Source organism: Mya arenaria, chromosome 4 (assembly GCF_026914265.1).
Source record: "Mya arenaria isolate MELC-2E11 chromosome 4, ASM2691426v1".
Classification (NCBI taxonomy): Eukaryota; Metazoa; Mollusca; class Bivalvia; order Myida; family Myidae; genus Mya; species Mya arenaria.
The window spans coordinates 12,047,080-12,064,946 of NC_069125.1; the positions used below are offsets into that span (position 1 = coordinate 12,047,080).

Here is a 17,867-nt window from a genome sequence, read left to right on the forward strand (position 1 = left end):
TGCATTGTACACATCATTGTTAAATCAAAACTTATAATAGTGTTTAGGTGTCTCAAACAAACACGGATAGAGAACAATAAAGACATTGTTTGTTTTAAATCAATGAAGGAAAGTGTTTAACACACAAAAATAACTGCTATTAGGTCATGACAGTAATAAATATTTTCATTTCATTTTTCATGGAATTTCATTTACAACCAGTTCGTGTTGATTCAATTAAAAATAACATGCGAAACATGGTTTCACTCGGGTCACAGACAAAAGTAAAAGAACCACATGCAGAATACCCATTAACGATACAGGAAGCCAAGCTTTTGCATGTTACACATAATAAGATTATTTTAAAGCAGGACATTTCCAAGACATTCTCTGCGTGTGGGAAATGCTGATATCGGACATGAGAGCCGTTCAACAGAGCCTCTAATAATGATACTGGTGGCGATATTGGCTAACAAATAAAGACTTGCTGGGGAAAGCCTTTAATTTCAACATTAACGTCAATGTGGTGATATTTATCCGGCTCAAATGAAATAAAAAGGAGAATAGTGTGGAATGTTTGATGCGTCATGTAGCAGAAATTTGTGCCATCATATTAAAATCATGTGTATCGTACAAACATTTAAGTAACTATATTTGAAAATTCAGGAACCAAATTGTTACAGAATACTAAGTCAGCATGCATAAAAAACAAAAGACGTTCTTACGCTGGTGAATCAAGATAATGAAAGGGAACAATAAAAACAACAGGAAAGTGTAAATGTCATTATAGCTTTCCATGTATCTATCTCAAAGGCGTATTTTTAGTTGTTCTTGATGGTGGTTGGTGTTGCATGCTGCTGTCTTGCGCCGGTGGCTTGGCGGGATGGATAGAGTGGAAGACGGCCTGCAGGACCTCGTCCTCTGCCCCTCCAGGTGAGCACTTGACAGTTCTGGAAAGACAGCACTCAACACTGCATACCATTTTTTTAATAACTGTTCGTGAACTCACTATAAATGCGCAACTAGGATATGTTAATTAGTATGAGTCCATGACATCGTTGAAAATATAATATATTTGAATTATAGCCAGTAGCTCAGTTTCAGCGATAAATTCTATGCAAGTTATTATTGATGATTTTCATTGATGACGAGGCTATGACTTTGGCAGACTATGTCACATGGGATACATAAAAAATGTCGAAATAATAAAAGTTTCCTTCAATAGTGTAGGTAATAATACCATACACACTGAACACTGTATATAACAATTTAGCAAGAAAAACAGAATTTTAGAGTGTTTGGATACAAATAATGAAACAAACTATGCAGATGACTTTCCGTTTTTTTTTTCATGTCTATGCAAGAGTCTCGACTGTGGCGGATAAGAAATGACAAAAATAACAAGCGACCACTGTGTGTGATAGTTATGGAGTTTTGTGCAATGGGACAAATGCCTCATATTTTGTAAGACCAAAATCAAGGCTTTTACTTATTGCGTTTCTAGAGTATGCTATTTTTGTGGGAGACTGAATTCATTGTAATTTAAGTACGCTTGTCATAATGTTGTTTGTTTTTCTATTGTTATTGATAACAATTATGTTAGAACGTTCCTTATTCAACATACTTTAGTTTGGCATGTTATAACTTGATTCACATAATAATAATGTTATTTCAGTGCGTGCATGGCGCTGTAACCACAACTGAGGCAATCATGTTTTGTTATGAGTTTACTTTGTTTTGATATATATTTATTTATGATCATTGAGAATAAGATGGCATCGACGTTGTTTAATTTTATTTTATTTCGCTGAACGCTGTAAGGGCACGGTTTTTCTAATATCTATGTAGGTTGAACGCTGTATTGACATAGTGTTTTCGAATATTTCAGTACGCTGAACAATGTAAGGATTATGTGTTTTCTCATAAGTCAGTACGATAACCGCTCCGATAACACGGTGTTTTCTTCTATTTTAGTACGCTTACCGCTGCGAGGACACGGTATTTTCTTCTATTTTAGTACGCTTACCGCTGCGAGGACACGGTGTTTTCTTACATTTCAGCATGCTGACCGCTGCGATGACATGGTGTTTTCTTACATTTCAGCAGGCGAACCGCTGCGAGGACATGGTGTTTTCTTATACTTCAGCACGCATACCGCTCCGATAAGACGGTGTTATCTTCTATTTTAATACGCTTACCGCTGCGAGGACATGGTGTTTTCTTATATTTCAGAACGCTTACCGCTGCGAGGACATGTTGTTTTCTAAAATTTCAGCACGCTTACCGCTCCGATAACACGGCGTTTTCTTCTATTTCAATACGCTGACCGCTGCAAGGACATGACGTTTTCTTACATTTCAGCACGCTAACCGCTGCGAGGACATGGTGTTTTCTTATAGTTAAGTAAGCTAACCGCTGGTAGTACATGGTGTTTTCTTACATTTCAGCACGCTGAACGCTGCAAGTACATGGTGTTTTATTATATTTAAGTACGCTAGCTGCTGGTAGGACACGGTGTTTTCTTACATTTCAGCACGCTGACCGCTGCAAGTACATGGTGTTTTTCTTATATTTAAGTAAGCTGACCGCTGGTATGACATGGTGTTTTCTTACATTTCAGCACGCTGACCGCTGCAAGGACATGGTGTTCCTTATATTTAAGTACGCTAGCCGCTGGTAGGACATGGTGTTTTATTATATCTATATACGCTAACCGCTGCGAGGGCACGGTGTTTTCTTAAATTTTGTTAGCTTACCGCTGCGAAAAAACGGTGTTTTCTAAAATTTTGGTTAGCTAAACGCTGCGAGGACACGGTGTTTTCTTAAATTTTAGTTAGCTAACCGATGGTGGGACACAGTTCTTTCTTCATTATAGTAGGCTGGCGAATGCGAGAACACGCTGGTGTTCATATTGTTGTATGCTAAAGGTTGGATTGACACGATATTATGCATATTTCAGTACGCTGAACGCTGCGAGGACACGGAGTTTTCTTATATCTCAAAACGCTAACCGCCGCAAGGTCATAGTGTTTTCTGAAAGAGGAGACGGTGTTTTCTTATATTTCTATACTCTCATCTCTGCGAGGACTCTCTGTTTTCTTTCTGCATTTTAATACACTAAATCCTGGTGGAACACGGTGTTTTCTTTATTGTAGTAGGCTGAAGCCTGCGAAGACTCGATATTTTACTTATTGCAGTATGCTGAACGCTGCAATGTCACGATTATTTGCATATTTAAGTACGCGGACTGCTGCAAGGACACGGCGCATTTTATACATCAATACGCTGAACGCTACCAAAACACGGCATTTTTTCATACTTTAGTATGTTGACAGCTGCAAAGACACGGTGTTTGCTCATATCTGTGTACGCATGACGCTGCTTAGATTGAATTGTTTTCTATATTCTAGGCTGCTGGACAAACTGCTTATTGTGTGCCCCAACACTGACCATTGCGATGAGGTTCTGCCGCGTGTTGATCTCGAGGCCCATCTTGCACACAGGTAGACACACTCATTATAGGCGGAGTAATAGTAATTTTCGGGTTACATCTTCATGTTGAAACCATATAACACCTACGAAATAAGTGTTTTAGAACATTGGGTTTTATATCTTCTTTGATTTGTGTTACAGTGTATATAATATTGAAATTAAATGGAAAACTGTATAAACTAACGGATTTTGCTTAGTTCGGGTAACGAAGAAGAACACATACATTTTCATATAGGCCTGAGTTAGGAAAAACGACTCTTAGGCTATAAGGTTTGCATGTATGACAGCAATTAATATAACGAAATTCTACGAAGAGTTTGTTTCTCAATTCCTTACGATTTCGCATCCTTAATGAAACATAATACATAACTATCCCATATAACGTCAAAGATTTTCCTGTTGCTAGCTCTTCGTCTCATTAACTCTTGATTCAAACCTTTTTGTGTCACGAAGAATAGGGCATACACATGTTTGGTCATTATTACTACCTAATTTGTCTAACATATATTGTCTAGCTGTCGGGGTCTTTGATGAGACGGACGACTCACTGTGTATGGTATCAAATAGTAATTAGATGATTCGAACATAAGCTAGTGGAATTTAATTTTGAAAAACCAGACCACCATCATAAAACCCGCCCGTTGCATTATTGATACCCCAGACCATTTCATCAGTCTCTGTTTCCTACAATGATATATATATACTGGTTTAATTAGCTGCGGGCTTCCCTTAAGTAAATAAAAAATATATTCAACCGCATTGCTCTAAAATTGATAAGCGCCAAGGAGCCATTATTTTCTACCATTGGCTTACCTTTTATAGCTAATTAACGACAAAAACTGCATGCATGATGTCATCATTTCAATTTTACCCTACAGTCGGACCCTGTTGGCTCGAACTCCAAGGGACTGGCGAAAATACCTCGAGCCTCGGAAAATTCGAGCAAAGCGGGAACGCTTGCATTTAGTTCCTGCCAAAAGGAGCTCGAGCCAAGCGAGTTCGAGTCAACTGGGTTCGATCTTATTTCAATGCTGCAATAGTGCTTCATAATAAGCATTAGTAATTAATATTAGTGTCAGGCAAACAATACTTACTGATATGATATCTATAATGCTTGAACAATCTTGTTCAGATATTGCCTCACTTAATTGCCCTATTCCTTTAAATTGAAGTGTTTATTTCATATGGACTGTCAAGATGAATTACAGTACATTTCAATATTTTCCTGACGTAGAAAGTTTAACCTTTATTTTGGCAGCAATATTTTGCTTTCAAATCATTTCATAGAAAAATGTGAAAATACTAAATGGCTTATTTTATGAAAAATTACTTTCAAAAGGTCTCATAATGCATTAAAATACTAAAGTTTTACTTTTACTTTATTTTCTGGCTGCGATATTGATGTTGTGATATTTGTTTGAACTCTCGGAGACAGCAGCTTCTTATTTATGATAAACTGTGTCTCCCTTATTTTACAGAAAGATGTTAATACTATTTATAGTTGATTATAACCTCAGACATGTATAGAAATGGTATATATATGGATTTAAAGTATTTCATGGGTATGAAAACAATTACGTAAATCTGTTACAAAAACATGGTAAATGTTCACTGTTCAATGCAATAAAGAATAATGTAATAACGAATCCGACAATACGACCAGGTACCTAACTTGGAGTAGACTTCAGTGGGTTGTTTGAGGAGATACATTTTTCCTGACAAAAACATTCGAGTTTTAATGTACCGATTGGTTGAGAGGATTTGAAGAGATTTGAAGCGGTGTAACTCAATAAAGGACTGGAATTAGTCCGCAAAAAAGGACTGAGCTGATTACATCAAATACTAGGATATAAAGACATATAAAGGATTTTTAGCTCGTCTGTTTTCAAAGAAAAAAGTCGAGGTATCGTCATAGCCTTGATTCGTCGTCGGCAGTGGGGTCTTGTAATTTGTTTTGACATTGGTCATAACTCAAACCTCATTCGAGATATTCGAATGAAAATGTTGCACATTTTGCCAGTGACAAAATGCTCATATATTGCAAGGCGCTGAACTTTGACGTATAACGCAAAAACCTTGACCTTGACCGTAAAACTTGTAATACATCTTGTCAGAGACAATAAACACATGTAAAGCAAGGCGAATAGCTCTGTCTTTAATTTAATTATTGTCGAGCTATGCTCCTTTGTCAACCAAAAAGAAGAACAACAACATAAACAACGACAGCAACAGCTTTTGCTCTGCGGCGCTCTTGTTTCGAACAAGCGCATTGAATACTTTAATAATGGCGCATTTTAGGATGAGTCTTGCATTTTGTTTCCAATTTACAACTGGAAATAAATCTTAAAAGACAAATGAAATTTCAAATATTACAGACCGGAAATCGCTGCATTATTAAATACACACCGATAATTATAGTGAGGTAACAGAAGAGGTAATTGCCACTTTATTGCAATTGAAGGCAGAGGTTTAGAACTTTAGTGTCTGGTGAGACGATTTATTCCTTTTTTTGTGTCCTGTTGCGAGCCATTTAACACGACACGTTGAATGATAGTTTTAGTGTTTACGCTATTGGATCGTCCGACGTATTGCGAATTATTCATTTAGAAATCTTCCGATAAAAACGAACGCCTAAATCACCCCTACGCACAGGGTAGAAAAGGCTGAAAAATCAGCTCTTTATATGTTTATCTAATATTGCTATCCCTGGGCAAGTATCTTACATCTGTGCGCAAAAATGAAATTCATTCAGTCTCTAAAATCCCGATTGCATTAAGTGGGTTATTTAGCATGTTATTTTGGACATTAATGGTGGCACGACGTTGGACATTGGACATTCAAAAAATAAATGTCGTGGTAATACGACATTGGACATTCAAAAATTAATCATTCATTTTCGAATGTCTAATGTCGTGCACGCCATTTATCTTTTAAATGTTTAATATCGAATGTCTAGCTAACTTCACATAACTCAGAAAACTATCTATATAACGAGAGCTTGTAAAATGCTACAAGTACGTTTATGTTTCTGTGAACTGTTTTCACGTGCTACGTCATCAAGGCATGTTTTAGAAGGTTGTTAATACCTTCACATGGTCACAGTGGTGTGACGGGAATAAACTCCTGCTATTTCCTTTAGTATTATAATGACCTGTAAAATTTTGTGACACGTGACATATATGTATGCATTTGGTCTTCAGATGTACATAATCTCCTAACTCCTCATTTTCAATTCTACCAAGTACGAACATAATACGAATCAAAATATACATCAATAACAACCCTGTTCCATTTCTCATTTTGCGTCTTCTTGAAGAATCCATATACGATTGATGTAAATCTGAAGAAACATGCGTACTTTAATGTCCTACCACTACACTTTTTTCACGCCACTGTGTCTATATCCAGTATGCAAAATATATTAGCCTTTATAAATGTTTTCTTCTTTCTGCGTCAACCTTTATTGTGCTCCTTTAAAAGAAAGAAAAAAAACATTGTTTAGTCACTTGTACAAATAGCTATACGCATATGTAACTTGTCTCACATTGTCAGATGTCGGGGCACTGTGACGCGGTGTATCAGGGCGGGGCTGGGCTGCACGTTCCGGGGGCCGCGCAGTGGCTTGCAGGCTCACCTCTGGGAATGCGCTTACCGGGAGCAGAACGCAGGTATATCATGGTGAATAATGCCAACTTTTTTATTAAAGAAAACAACGTCTTATTATTTGCTATAGGCCGCAAGCCTATATTCTTTAGTCCCGCAATTCGAAATCAGGTATCGTCAGATCTACTTTTTGAAATGACATGTTAAAATAATTAATGCGCCGGGATACAATTTGGGATTTTTGGTGCTATGCGGTTTACAATAGTGCATTTTAAAAAAACAAACAACACTTTATTTAAATACGTTCATAAGATTGTAACATATTTGTGAATTTGAAATGAACCTCGATGAAGAACCCGGGGAAATAGATAATTATAGACAATTGTACGCATAAAATGGAATGCGTTGACTAAAATAATATGTCTTACTTTATTCAAAACGTGCTCAGCCAATATCGGGTTTCATTTAAATAAATTTACACTAGCTATACACTTGCGAGATGCAAGCAATGTTCATATTTCTAGTACATATAGGTGTATCACTTACTTTTATCAAACTAGCTTATTTATATCAAAAATACTCAACAATTTACATGTAATGACAGACACTTAACGGTTACAGTTTGGGGTAACTTTTTATTTGACTTTTAGTGCCTCAACGCTTTCATTTGTTATTATACTATTTGCGTTTTAATGCATAAAATTTAATACGCACACATCGACATCAAAAAGACAAAAAATGACCAAATCTGCGCTGATAATACCTGCGTATCATTTACATGACTTTCATACAAATATCTGTGTTAAGTGGTTAGATTTTTAGCAAGTTTTATGTTCATACTTTCAGGCAAAAACCCCGTGATAAAGGGAGAAGTTACAACTATAGAGATTGGGCGAGATCAGATTGATCTCGGGATCTCAATAGTTGGAGGGTGTGACACTCCGCTGGTGTGTGTGGTTGTGCAGGAAGTATTCCCAGACGGCGCTGTGTCCAGAGACGGCAGACTGCAACCGGGTGACCAAATATTGGAGGTAAGGGACAGATAACTGGATGAGAGGGGCAGAATATCGGAGGTCAGGGACATAGTTCTCGGGGAAACAGGCAGAATATCGGAGGTAAGAAGGCAGAATACTTTTTGTCGTTTGGTCGAATACCGTTGGTAAGAGGGCAGTGTACTTCGGGTATTTGAGGTATGGGCCAGTTTACTGGATATTATGGGCAATTAATTGGATAAGGCGACTGTAGAAAAGGGGCAAAATATTGGAGGTAAGTCTTATAGTACTAGAGAAAAGGAGCAGACTACTTGAGTTCGGAATGTTATTGGGCAGAATATTGAAGAAAAGGGGGAGAATACTGGCAGTATTGGGAAAAATACCTAAGTTAAAGGGCAGAATACTGGAGGTTTTAGGCAGAAATCTCGGAATAAGGCAAGGGTTGTACTAAGGGGCTACATAATTAAATTGTAGGCCAAAAAGGAGTAGGATATTGAAAGTATGGATAACAGGAAGTTAAGAAACAGAATACTTGCGTTAAGGGATCTGAATTTTGGAATGATGCACCATACCTAATGTAGGTAAAGGGCCAGAATACAGTAGGAGGCTTAATACTGAATGTAAGAGACTTAAAATTGTCGAGCTCAGATGCAGAATATGTGGATATTATGTGGAAAAGGGAGCATAATATTGCAGGTAAAGGAGAATACTGTGTATACTGGACAAAACCCTGGAAGTAAGGGACAAAAAGACTGAAGAATTAAGAAATCGGCCAAAATACTTGATTTTAAGGAGCAGAAAACTGAAAGTAACGGATGATTACAAAAGCTAAGAGAACACTATATGTAAGGATAAAAAACTAGATGCAAGGGACAGATCAACGGAACGAAGGGAAAGAAAATCGGATTTATGGGCGGAATTCAGGATGTAAATTAAGAATACTGGAAACAAGGGACATACTGGAAGTGGGTTGCGGAATATTGAATGTATCAGTGTGAGAGTGTCAGTGGAAAGGGACACACTATTTTTAGGTTAGCTTCAGGATGCCGGAGAAGGCAGAACGGGGCAGAAAACATAGCATACTGGTGGATAGTGGAAATAGGATACTAATAAGATATAGGTATCAAACATTAAGTCTGCAGTGTTATTAAGGGAAAGATATAAAGAAACTGCAGGTGCGAAAAGCAGTCACACATAGAACAGAGCACGCGCATTGTGTATGCGTTTGACTTCCTTTTTCGGATTTACCGGAAGTATATATCATTTAACTACCTCTTTGTCCTGCAGGTGAACGGAGAGGACCTAAGCCAGGCGAGTCACTACCAGGCCAGGGCGATACTCGGTCAGTACTCACAAGTCTGTACTCTCACTGTGTACAGAGAGGCGGACGATGAGAGACCTATTGAAAAGGAAGGTACGCAATGCCCACTTATACTGGTTTAGTTGTTTAGTTAATGCAGATAATAAGTTAAGTATAAATTCCTGTTCGTAACCATGAAAAACGTTATTGTACATGTATTCTGCTTTTTCTACGTTGCTAAAAGTTCATTATTTAGTTCGTTATTATAAACAAATAAACCGTCCTTGTAGAGATTGTCTCTTTAAAATGATCCAAAGAAGGCGTAGATCTCGAACGGAATAGACTTTATATCGGTTTTAATCACGCCCTTGTGACAAGAATTGTAAATGCTTTTGAGGAAGACGGGCTGTTTATGCAGCTTAAGCTTCAGCTTTAAACTTGCATGGTCAAGATCAGCATTAAAATTCACATTTTTTCCATAGTTTCTTCTTTCGTCAATTATGTTCCATGGTTACCGTTTTATCATCTGTGATCAGAGGCTTAATATATCTGTATCAAATTGCAAAAGTTATTTAAGACGTAATGTTTATGAGTAATTGAAATGAAAGCACATTTGTTTCTTTTCAGAAATATTAAAAATATCCCTAACAAAGACAAAGGGCAAGCATCTTGGAATAAAGTTGGTTGGGAAAAGGTGAAACGAGACATATTTATGTATGTATGTATGTATGTATGTATGTATGTATGTTATTATATTAAGTGTCACTAATATGGGATAAGTGGCCATTAATTAGTGTATATATGTTTTCATGGGATTAAAGATTAAGGACCGCAGCCGCGTTAAACAATTGGCCGCTTAATGCATGTACTTTATATAGTAAAAACGCACGGGAGGAATTTGGAGTGGCCGGATAATACAGGTGGACATTTAAACTTTCTATTTGGTGTTACATTATACTCAAATACTTGTAATTCTTATAATATTCCTGTTGTGGGTTCAAACCCTCATTTATTTTGTTTGGGCCCTGTTTCAATAAAGGCTTAAAAAAGACTCGCTCATGTTTTTTTTGTAGAATACACTTTTTGTATGACGAAAAGATTTGTGGCATATCGTAAGGAGGGTTAAATATATAAATATATGATACTTAAAGCTGGAACACTTCAGCAATTGTTGATATTTGCTCAAATATCGTCTTTGAAGGCCAAAATTTTCATTAGCGTTGATGACGCTAATGGACACTTAATTACGGCTTTGTTGTTGCGTGATTGGTTGATTGACATTGTCACGTTTTGTTATTAATGGATTCTTTAACAGTTAAGAATCAATATCCTGCTGGCCTAGTGGTGAAGGCGTCTAGGTTTTTTTAGTTTTTTTCTTGATTTTTCCGGCGCACTTAAACCAAAATACTTTTTGTACTATTTTTGTATTTTTTTTCTACAATATCATAGAGGAAAATAAAGATACAAGCTATAAGGTTTTTTCAGATGCATAACTGGGAAAAAACAATTTTTGGTCCAAAAACAATAACCAGTACCGTAGAAACAAACATCTAAAATTTGTAGGAACCTCATACATGGTGATATGGGATTTGTTTGTCAATTCTCTGACTTAGTGTGCAATTTGAATACACAGTGAAGATCCATTCGCACAATAATGTAGCAAAATAATGATTACATGAAACTGAGGTAATTTCAATTTATGACAAAACTCGCTATTGAAACAGGGCCCAGATTGCAAATAAAGCTAGCGTAATGTCTACACATTAATGCTCTAAAGATTCTATGAATATAGTAAAGTGTATTCCATGTCCTGTTCTAAATTGTATAACGTTCTATTTCCAGACATGCTCCCGGTGTATATATTCTAAATTTAGTAAGTGAGTTTATTTTACTGTTTTAGTATAAAATATACTGATTGTGTGTTTCGTCTTCAAAACTTGCGACCACTAGCGTATGTACATAGGCGCAAACAATTGCTATTTTGAACCCTATACCCTAATACGTAAGGGTATCAGTAACTTAGTATCTACCTTATCCACTTTATGTTACAGGCATTAAAATGTTACAATGTTTCCGAATAAGGCGTTAAAAAAATAGCACGGTTAACTCCGAATAAGGCATAAAAATAGTGCACGGTTAAATTCGAATTAGGCGTTTAAAATTTTGCATGGTTAAATCAGAATAAGGCGTTTAAATAATTTCACGGTCAAATCCAGACAAGGTGATTAAAATATTGCACGGTTGAATCCGAATAAGGCGTTTAAATAATTTCACGGTCAAATCCAGATAAGGTGATTATAATATTGCACTATTAAATCCGGATAACACATTTAAAATGTTGCTCAGTTTAATCAGATTAAGGCGTTAACAAATTGCACAGTTAAATCCACATAAAGCGTTTATAGTGCAGCACGGTTAAAACCGAATAAGACGTTTAAAACATAAAATGGTTACATCCCAATGATGCGTTCAAAATATTTCAGGGTTAAATTCGAATAAGGCGTTTAAAATATTGCACAGTTAAATCCGAATAAGGCGTTATTATACTCATGTTACTATAAATAGAAACATTTTACTATAGAAATTCGTTTCCGCAATAATGATTATCGTCTCCGCCCGTGAGATTATCACGGCACGTCAGGGTGATTATGGCATAATTGCCTGACGAAGACGAAAACGTGCACACTGACGTAATTTTCACGAAAATAAAATGGCCGCCGTATACTTGGTAGCCAAATATTTAAACATTATTAAAAGCTTTAAAGGGGTTAAAATGGAACTATCGGTGCAATAATAGTGAAATTAGTTTTACCAATAATGACACCTTCCGTGTTTCAGTAACGAGTACTACCTGAAACCGTACCGGATGACTAAACATACCTCGGGCAATTATTCCTTCCACTGAGGCAATTATCAACCAAAAGCCATGGTCAACCATGTATTATTCTATAAATATTGCACCGTTTAATCGGAACAAGGCAATTAAAATAGTGCATCTTTAAATCCGAATAGTGCAATTAAAATAGCGCACGGTTAATCAAAAATATGGCTTTAGCGTTCTGCATGGTTAATTCCAAAAAAAGGCATAAAATATTGCACGGTTAAAATGATTTCACGGTTAAATCATCAGAATAAGGAGTTAAAAATAATATACAATCAAAAGCGAATAACGCGTGTATAATTTTGCGTTCAAAATTGTGCACGGTTAAATCCGAACATGGCGATGTGCAGAATGGTTAAGCAGAGTAACTTTTGTTTTAGTTGCCCAATGGTTAAGCAGAGTAACTATTGATTTAGTTGCCCAATGATTAAGCTGAGTAACTATTGATTTAGTTGCCCAGTGGTTAAGCAGAGTAACTATTTATTTAGTTGTCCAATGGTTAAGCAGAGTAACTATTGATTTAGTTGCCCAATAGTTATGCAGAGTTACTATTGATTTAGTTGCCCAGTGATTAAGCAGAGTAACTATTGATTTAGTAGCCTGATGGTTAAGCAGAGTAACTAATGATTTAGTTGCCCGGTGGTTAAGCAGAGTACCTATTGATTTAGTTGCTCAGTGGTTAAGCAGAGTTACTATTGATTTAGTTGTCCAGTGGTTAAGCAGAGTAACTATTGATTTAGTAGCCTGATGGTTAAGCAGAGTAACTATAGATTTAGTTGCCCAGTGGTTAAGCAGAGTAACTATTGATTTAGTTGCCCAATGGTTAAGCAGAGTAACTATTGATTTAGTTGCCCAGTGGTTAAGCAGAGTTACTATTGATTTAGTTGTCCAGTGGTTGAGCAGAGTAACTATTGATTTAGTAGCCTGATGGTTAAGCAGGGTAACTATTGATTTAGTTGCCCAGTGGTTAAGCAGAGTAACTATTGATTTAGTTGCCCAATGGTTAAGCAGAGTAACTATTGATTTAGTAGCCTGATGGTTAAGTAGTTTTACTCTTGTTTTATTAGCCCAAAGGTTTAACCGTGTTACTATTGTTTTAGGTGCCCAATGGTTTAGCAGTGTTACTTTTGTTTTCGATGCCCAATGCTTTAGCAGTGTTACTGTTGTTTTAGGTTCCAAATGGGTTCGCAGTGTTGGAGGGTGGGCTCCGGGTCGACGACCGCGTTCTGGAGATAAATGGCGTAGACGTTGCCTTCAGCAGCCAGGAACACGCGGCGGCTATCATTCAAGTATTGGTAGTCACCATCATCTTTACAAAATCGGCATACGTGTTGTATGCCGGATACATGACTAGGCTAATGCCGGTTTCTAGCAAAAGGGATTAATTAGGCTAAATATAACTTGATGGTTATCCTCAACCGTGCAACCGGCCCCCACCGGAAACGCCTGTTGTGAAGGAAACGGCAAAATATGTAGTTTACTGGTACAAGTATTTTAAGCCCAAACAGGGCGTGTTGACCTCGGCACGAGCTTACCTTTATGATTTGTAGTTTCACTAAGCCCTAATAAACATTAATAGATTTGAAAATTAAAAAAAAAAAATTGTTTACCTGAATTAAGAACTTAAAGACAGCAATCAATTGTTTTCAACTGATTAAGTTATGCATTGTCGTTTCACGTGAACACTGACACATGTGCGCATTGTCGTTTCATGTGTGCACTGACACATTTGCACATTTATGTTTCAGGCGAGTCCTTATAAGGTTCAGTTCGTGGTATCGCGGAAAAGCCGCCCGCGGACGCCGGATCTGGGCTGGTGCCGGCCGGCCGCCCTAGGGAGCCTGGACGCTGAAATGGCTGCCGCCGTATGGCCCATCTGCCGGAAGTCTCCGGAAATTCACATAACTTTACACAAGGTAACGTTTATTTAGAATGGGCAATACACATAAAACACATTTGCTCCAAAGGTACCACTCTTTTGAAAAACGGTGTTAAATAATAAAAGCGATGCCAGACTGTGTCTACCTATCCAAACTTCTCCGTACTGTGTATGGTGTTATAGAAATAAACAAGAATAAATAATAAGAATACCTCAGAATGCCTATTTTAGCCCCCCAAAAAGGCCGATATATTGTCATATCGTCGTCGGTGACGTTGTTGTGCAAAATCCGTTTAAGTTGTTCAAAGAAACATGATGCCAGTGGCAATACAATTATGTTACTCTGGATTAAAAATTCTAAGATGTTCCCCCTGTTTAGACGGAAATTAAACAACAGCAAACAGACGAGCATTGGCGTTCACTATGCTGCGCTCTGCTTTATTTTTTATAATATTTACTGTGTGGTCTTATGTTGTTGGGGGAACTGAAGAACCCAAAGAAAACCCACTTGTTCGGCTTGGTGACCCAGATGGGAAATTGAGCCCGGGTCGCCTATGTGAGAAGCACTTTTCACTGCGCTAACAGGACAGCCCCTATTTGACTGTACAAATTTAAAAAAAAAATGTGGCCATCTTATAAATGATCGTATCAATTATCATTGGTTGAAACGAGATATATTTTAAAACAGAAACTTTGGCTTAAAATATTATATGTTAATTTATATGAAAATAATATAATTGCATTCCTTACACTGGCTTAGTATTTAAATTAAAATCGTGAGCTTACGACATGTTCATTAGATGGTCAGAATTTTTACAAATCGATTTGTGATGAATGTGATTTAATTTAGTGAATTTTGTAATCCAACACAATACGATACATTATCTCACTACTTGTCGTGTATTGTTTCTTGTCAGGAGTTGAACGAGTCGCTGGGTATCAGTATAGCGGGCGGGGCAGCCAGCCCCCGGGGGGACACGCCCATCTACGTCACCAACATTAACCCCCATGGATGCCTCGCTAAGTCAGAACAAGTGCAGGTACGATGAATACAATGGAATTATGTTTACACCAACAAATAACAAGATCCCGTAAACATAGTGTTTGATGAAGCAAGAAAACAAGCAGATTGCTAACCGGCGCATTTAACTCACACATTTTCTGACCGGTACTACTCAGTGAGTCGTTTATATATTAAAAAAGTAGTCATAACTTCAACAAATAATCTTAAATATGTATGAACGTCACAAATGGCAAGACATTGATCGATACAATCTGAAATATATATGAACGTCACAAATGGCAAGACATTGATCGATATAATCTGAAATATGTATGAACGTCACAAATGGCAAGACATTGATCGATATAATCTGAAATATGTATGAACGTCACAAATGGCAAGACATTGATCGATATAATCTGAAATATGTATGAACGTCACAAATGGCAAGACATTGATCGATATAATCTGAAATATGTATGAACGTCACAAATGGCAAGACATTGATCGATCTAATCTGAAATATGTATGAACGTCACAAATGGCAAGACATTGATCGATCTAATCTGAAATATATATGAACGTCACAAATGGCAAGACATTGATCGATCTAATCTGAAATATGTATGAACGTCACAAATGGCAAGACATTGATCGATATAATCTGAAATATGTATGAACGTCACAAATGGCAAGACATTGATCGATACAATCTGAAATATGTTTGAACGTCACAAATGGCAAGACATTGATCGATCTAATCTGAAATATGTATAAACGTCACAAATGGCAAGACATTGATCGATATAATCTGAAATATGTATGAACGTCACAAATGGCAAGACATTGATCGATATAATCTAAAATATGTATGAACGTCACAAATGGCAAGACATTAATCGATATAATCTATCTGGCACTATTAAAAATCTGACCATATTTTTATTTCAAATTACGACTTTCATCGTTTAAGGTCTTGATTGAACCGGCCCCAGTACCGAGATATTGGGCCAATCAACAGCTATTTTCAAAATGCAGTCAAGTTCGATAAAGAATACTACTATATACGTGCGTTCACGCCCATGTTGTCATGGTTTTGTGTGTTGTTTCAGAGAGGCGATGTTTTGCTGGCCGTGAACGGGGCCAGCCTGCTGGGGTTCACCCATACGGAGGCTGTGGCCCGGATCAAGGTCAGCACGAGCTCAAAAGTCGTGACCTTGAGAATTGTCGAGGCACCTGAGACCTGTATCGGCTCCGGGAACTTCGTACCTAGCTGGCTTTTCTGGCAACAACTACCAAAGTAAGATAACGATTGTTAACACGTATTCATTAATTTCTCTTTTATAAAAACCTAATTTAAAGATCATTAGATGAAAAAGTAGCCCATGAAATCCATTATCTGTGTATATTCTTACACAATAAATTGTACTTATCGACTACGAAAATAACTTGGCCGTATCTTAGAAACTGTTCATGATATTCAAATGAAATTGGTACAAATTTTGTCTGCAAACAACAGACGAATCTTTACACTTGCCTTTGGTATTACTTGTATTGCACGTGCATCTAATGAACATTGTCATGCAGTGTTAAGCCGAATTGACGTTCACTTTTTACATTTTACGGCAGTGCTTGCAAGACGGTGAGGACAGTGACGCTCCTACGGGGCTCGGCGGGAGGCAGTCTGGGATTCTCGGTGGTTGGCGGGGCCGACTGTCCACAAGGGCCTTTACCCGTCTATGTCAAGTCCTTGGTCGCCGACACACCCGCTTTCAACGACGGCAGACTTAAGTATGGACGATAATGGTTGATTCTGAACTTGACCGCAGGTTTAAGAAATTGTTACAATTTTTAATCATATAAAATTTAGTAATTGAATACTAATACTGGTTTAATAGAAGTGCTGTATATATCCAGCTGGACATATTACAAGCACAAATATTAAAATAAACTAAAATTTTGTTTATGCTAAGCTCGGTTTCGGAGTCCATCTTGAGAGGTCATGGAAGAGTTCCCCTGCTTGGGTTCGAACCCACTCCTCTAGGGTGAGAGTTTGAGACGTATACCGTGATTTGGGTGGTGTTGGTGGTAAGGTTGGGCGATTTTGTCCGTGCACCGTTTTCATATATGTTGCTGTCTAGGTGCGGGGACCAGATCCAGAGTGTGAACGACGTCAGCCTGGAGCACGTCGCCCACAGCAAGGCCGTCAGCATCCTCAAACAGGCAACATGCGCCGTCTCCCTCCGTGTGGTATCCTGGCCGGGAACCGTCGTGTAACATCAGGATCTTCGTGTTACAAACAGGATTTCATACTGCATCGGAGAACGTGTTGTATCATCGACCATGCCATCGCCAAGCTGGTTATAATAATACTGCATCAGGGACCATGTCGCCTCCACTTGTAATGATCGTGTGATATCATGGACAGCGAAGTTATATCCGGAAACATTTAATGCCCTCTCCGAGGACATTCGTTTGAAATCTTGGATCGTCGAAATATATATTAAACCGTCGTGTTTTGCATTGTCTAAGGGCGACCATGGGATTAAAGAGAGCGTCGAATACTATCGACGACCATGATGTAAGGTGCGTCGTGTAATATCAGTAACCGGTACAGTGTAGTGGCCTTTCTGGGGACCGTCGTGTGATATTAGTGAAAGTCGAGTAATACCGGGGACCGTGAAGTGCCCTGTCTGAGGACTGTCGTGTGATATAAGAGACCGTCGAGTAATACTAGG

The 17,867-nt window shown here is 37.7% G+C and overlaps 1 protein-coding gene across 1 annotated transcript; it reads left to right on the forward strand.

The window, feature by feature from the left end:
• The first annotated feature begins 862 nt into the window (after positions 1 to 862).
• LOC128230631 (ligand of Numb protein X 2-like) lies at positions 863 to 17,406 on the forward strand. Its single transcript, XM_052943072.1, has 13 exons — positions 863 to 912; positions 3,390 to 3,482; positions 7,024 to 7,139; positions 7,921 to 8,105; positions 9,354 to 9,480; positions 9,994 to 10,060; positions 11,209 to 11,239; positions 13,420 to 13,536; positions 13,996 to 14,163; positions 15,044 to 15,166; positions 16,242 to 16,429; positions 16,759 to 16,920; positions 17,271 to 17,406. Exons 1-13 carry the CDS (start codon positions 863 to 865, stop codon positions 17,404 to 17,406), a joined length of 1,563 nt encoding a protein of 520 aa, XP_052799032.1.
• The last annotated feature ends 461 nt before the right edge of the window (positions 17,407 to 17,867 follow it).

Bases quoted from the DNA above. Each gene is read 5' to 3' on its own strand.
- LOC128230631 (XM_052943072.1), top strand. From the start codon at position 863: ATGGATAGAGTGGAAGACGGCCTGCAGGACCTCGTCCTCTGCCCCTCC. The intron at 10,061-11,208 runs GTGAAACGAGAC...TTCTATTTCCAG, and splicing joins ATAAAGTTGGTTGGGAAAAG to ACATGCTCCCGGTGTATATA. The intron at 15,167-16,241 runs GTACGATGAATA...GTGTTGTTTCAG, and splicing joins CTAAGTCAGAACAAGTGCAG to AGAGGCGATGTTTTGCTGGC.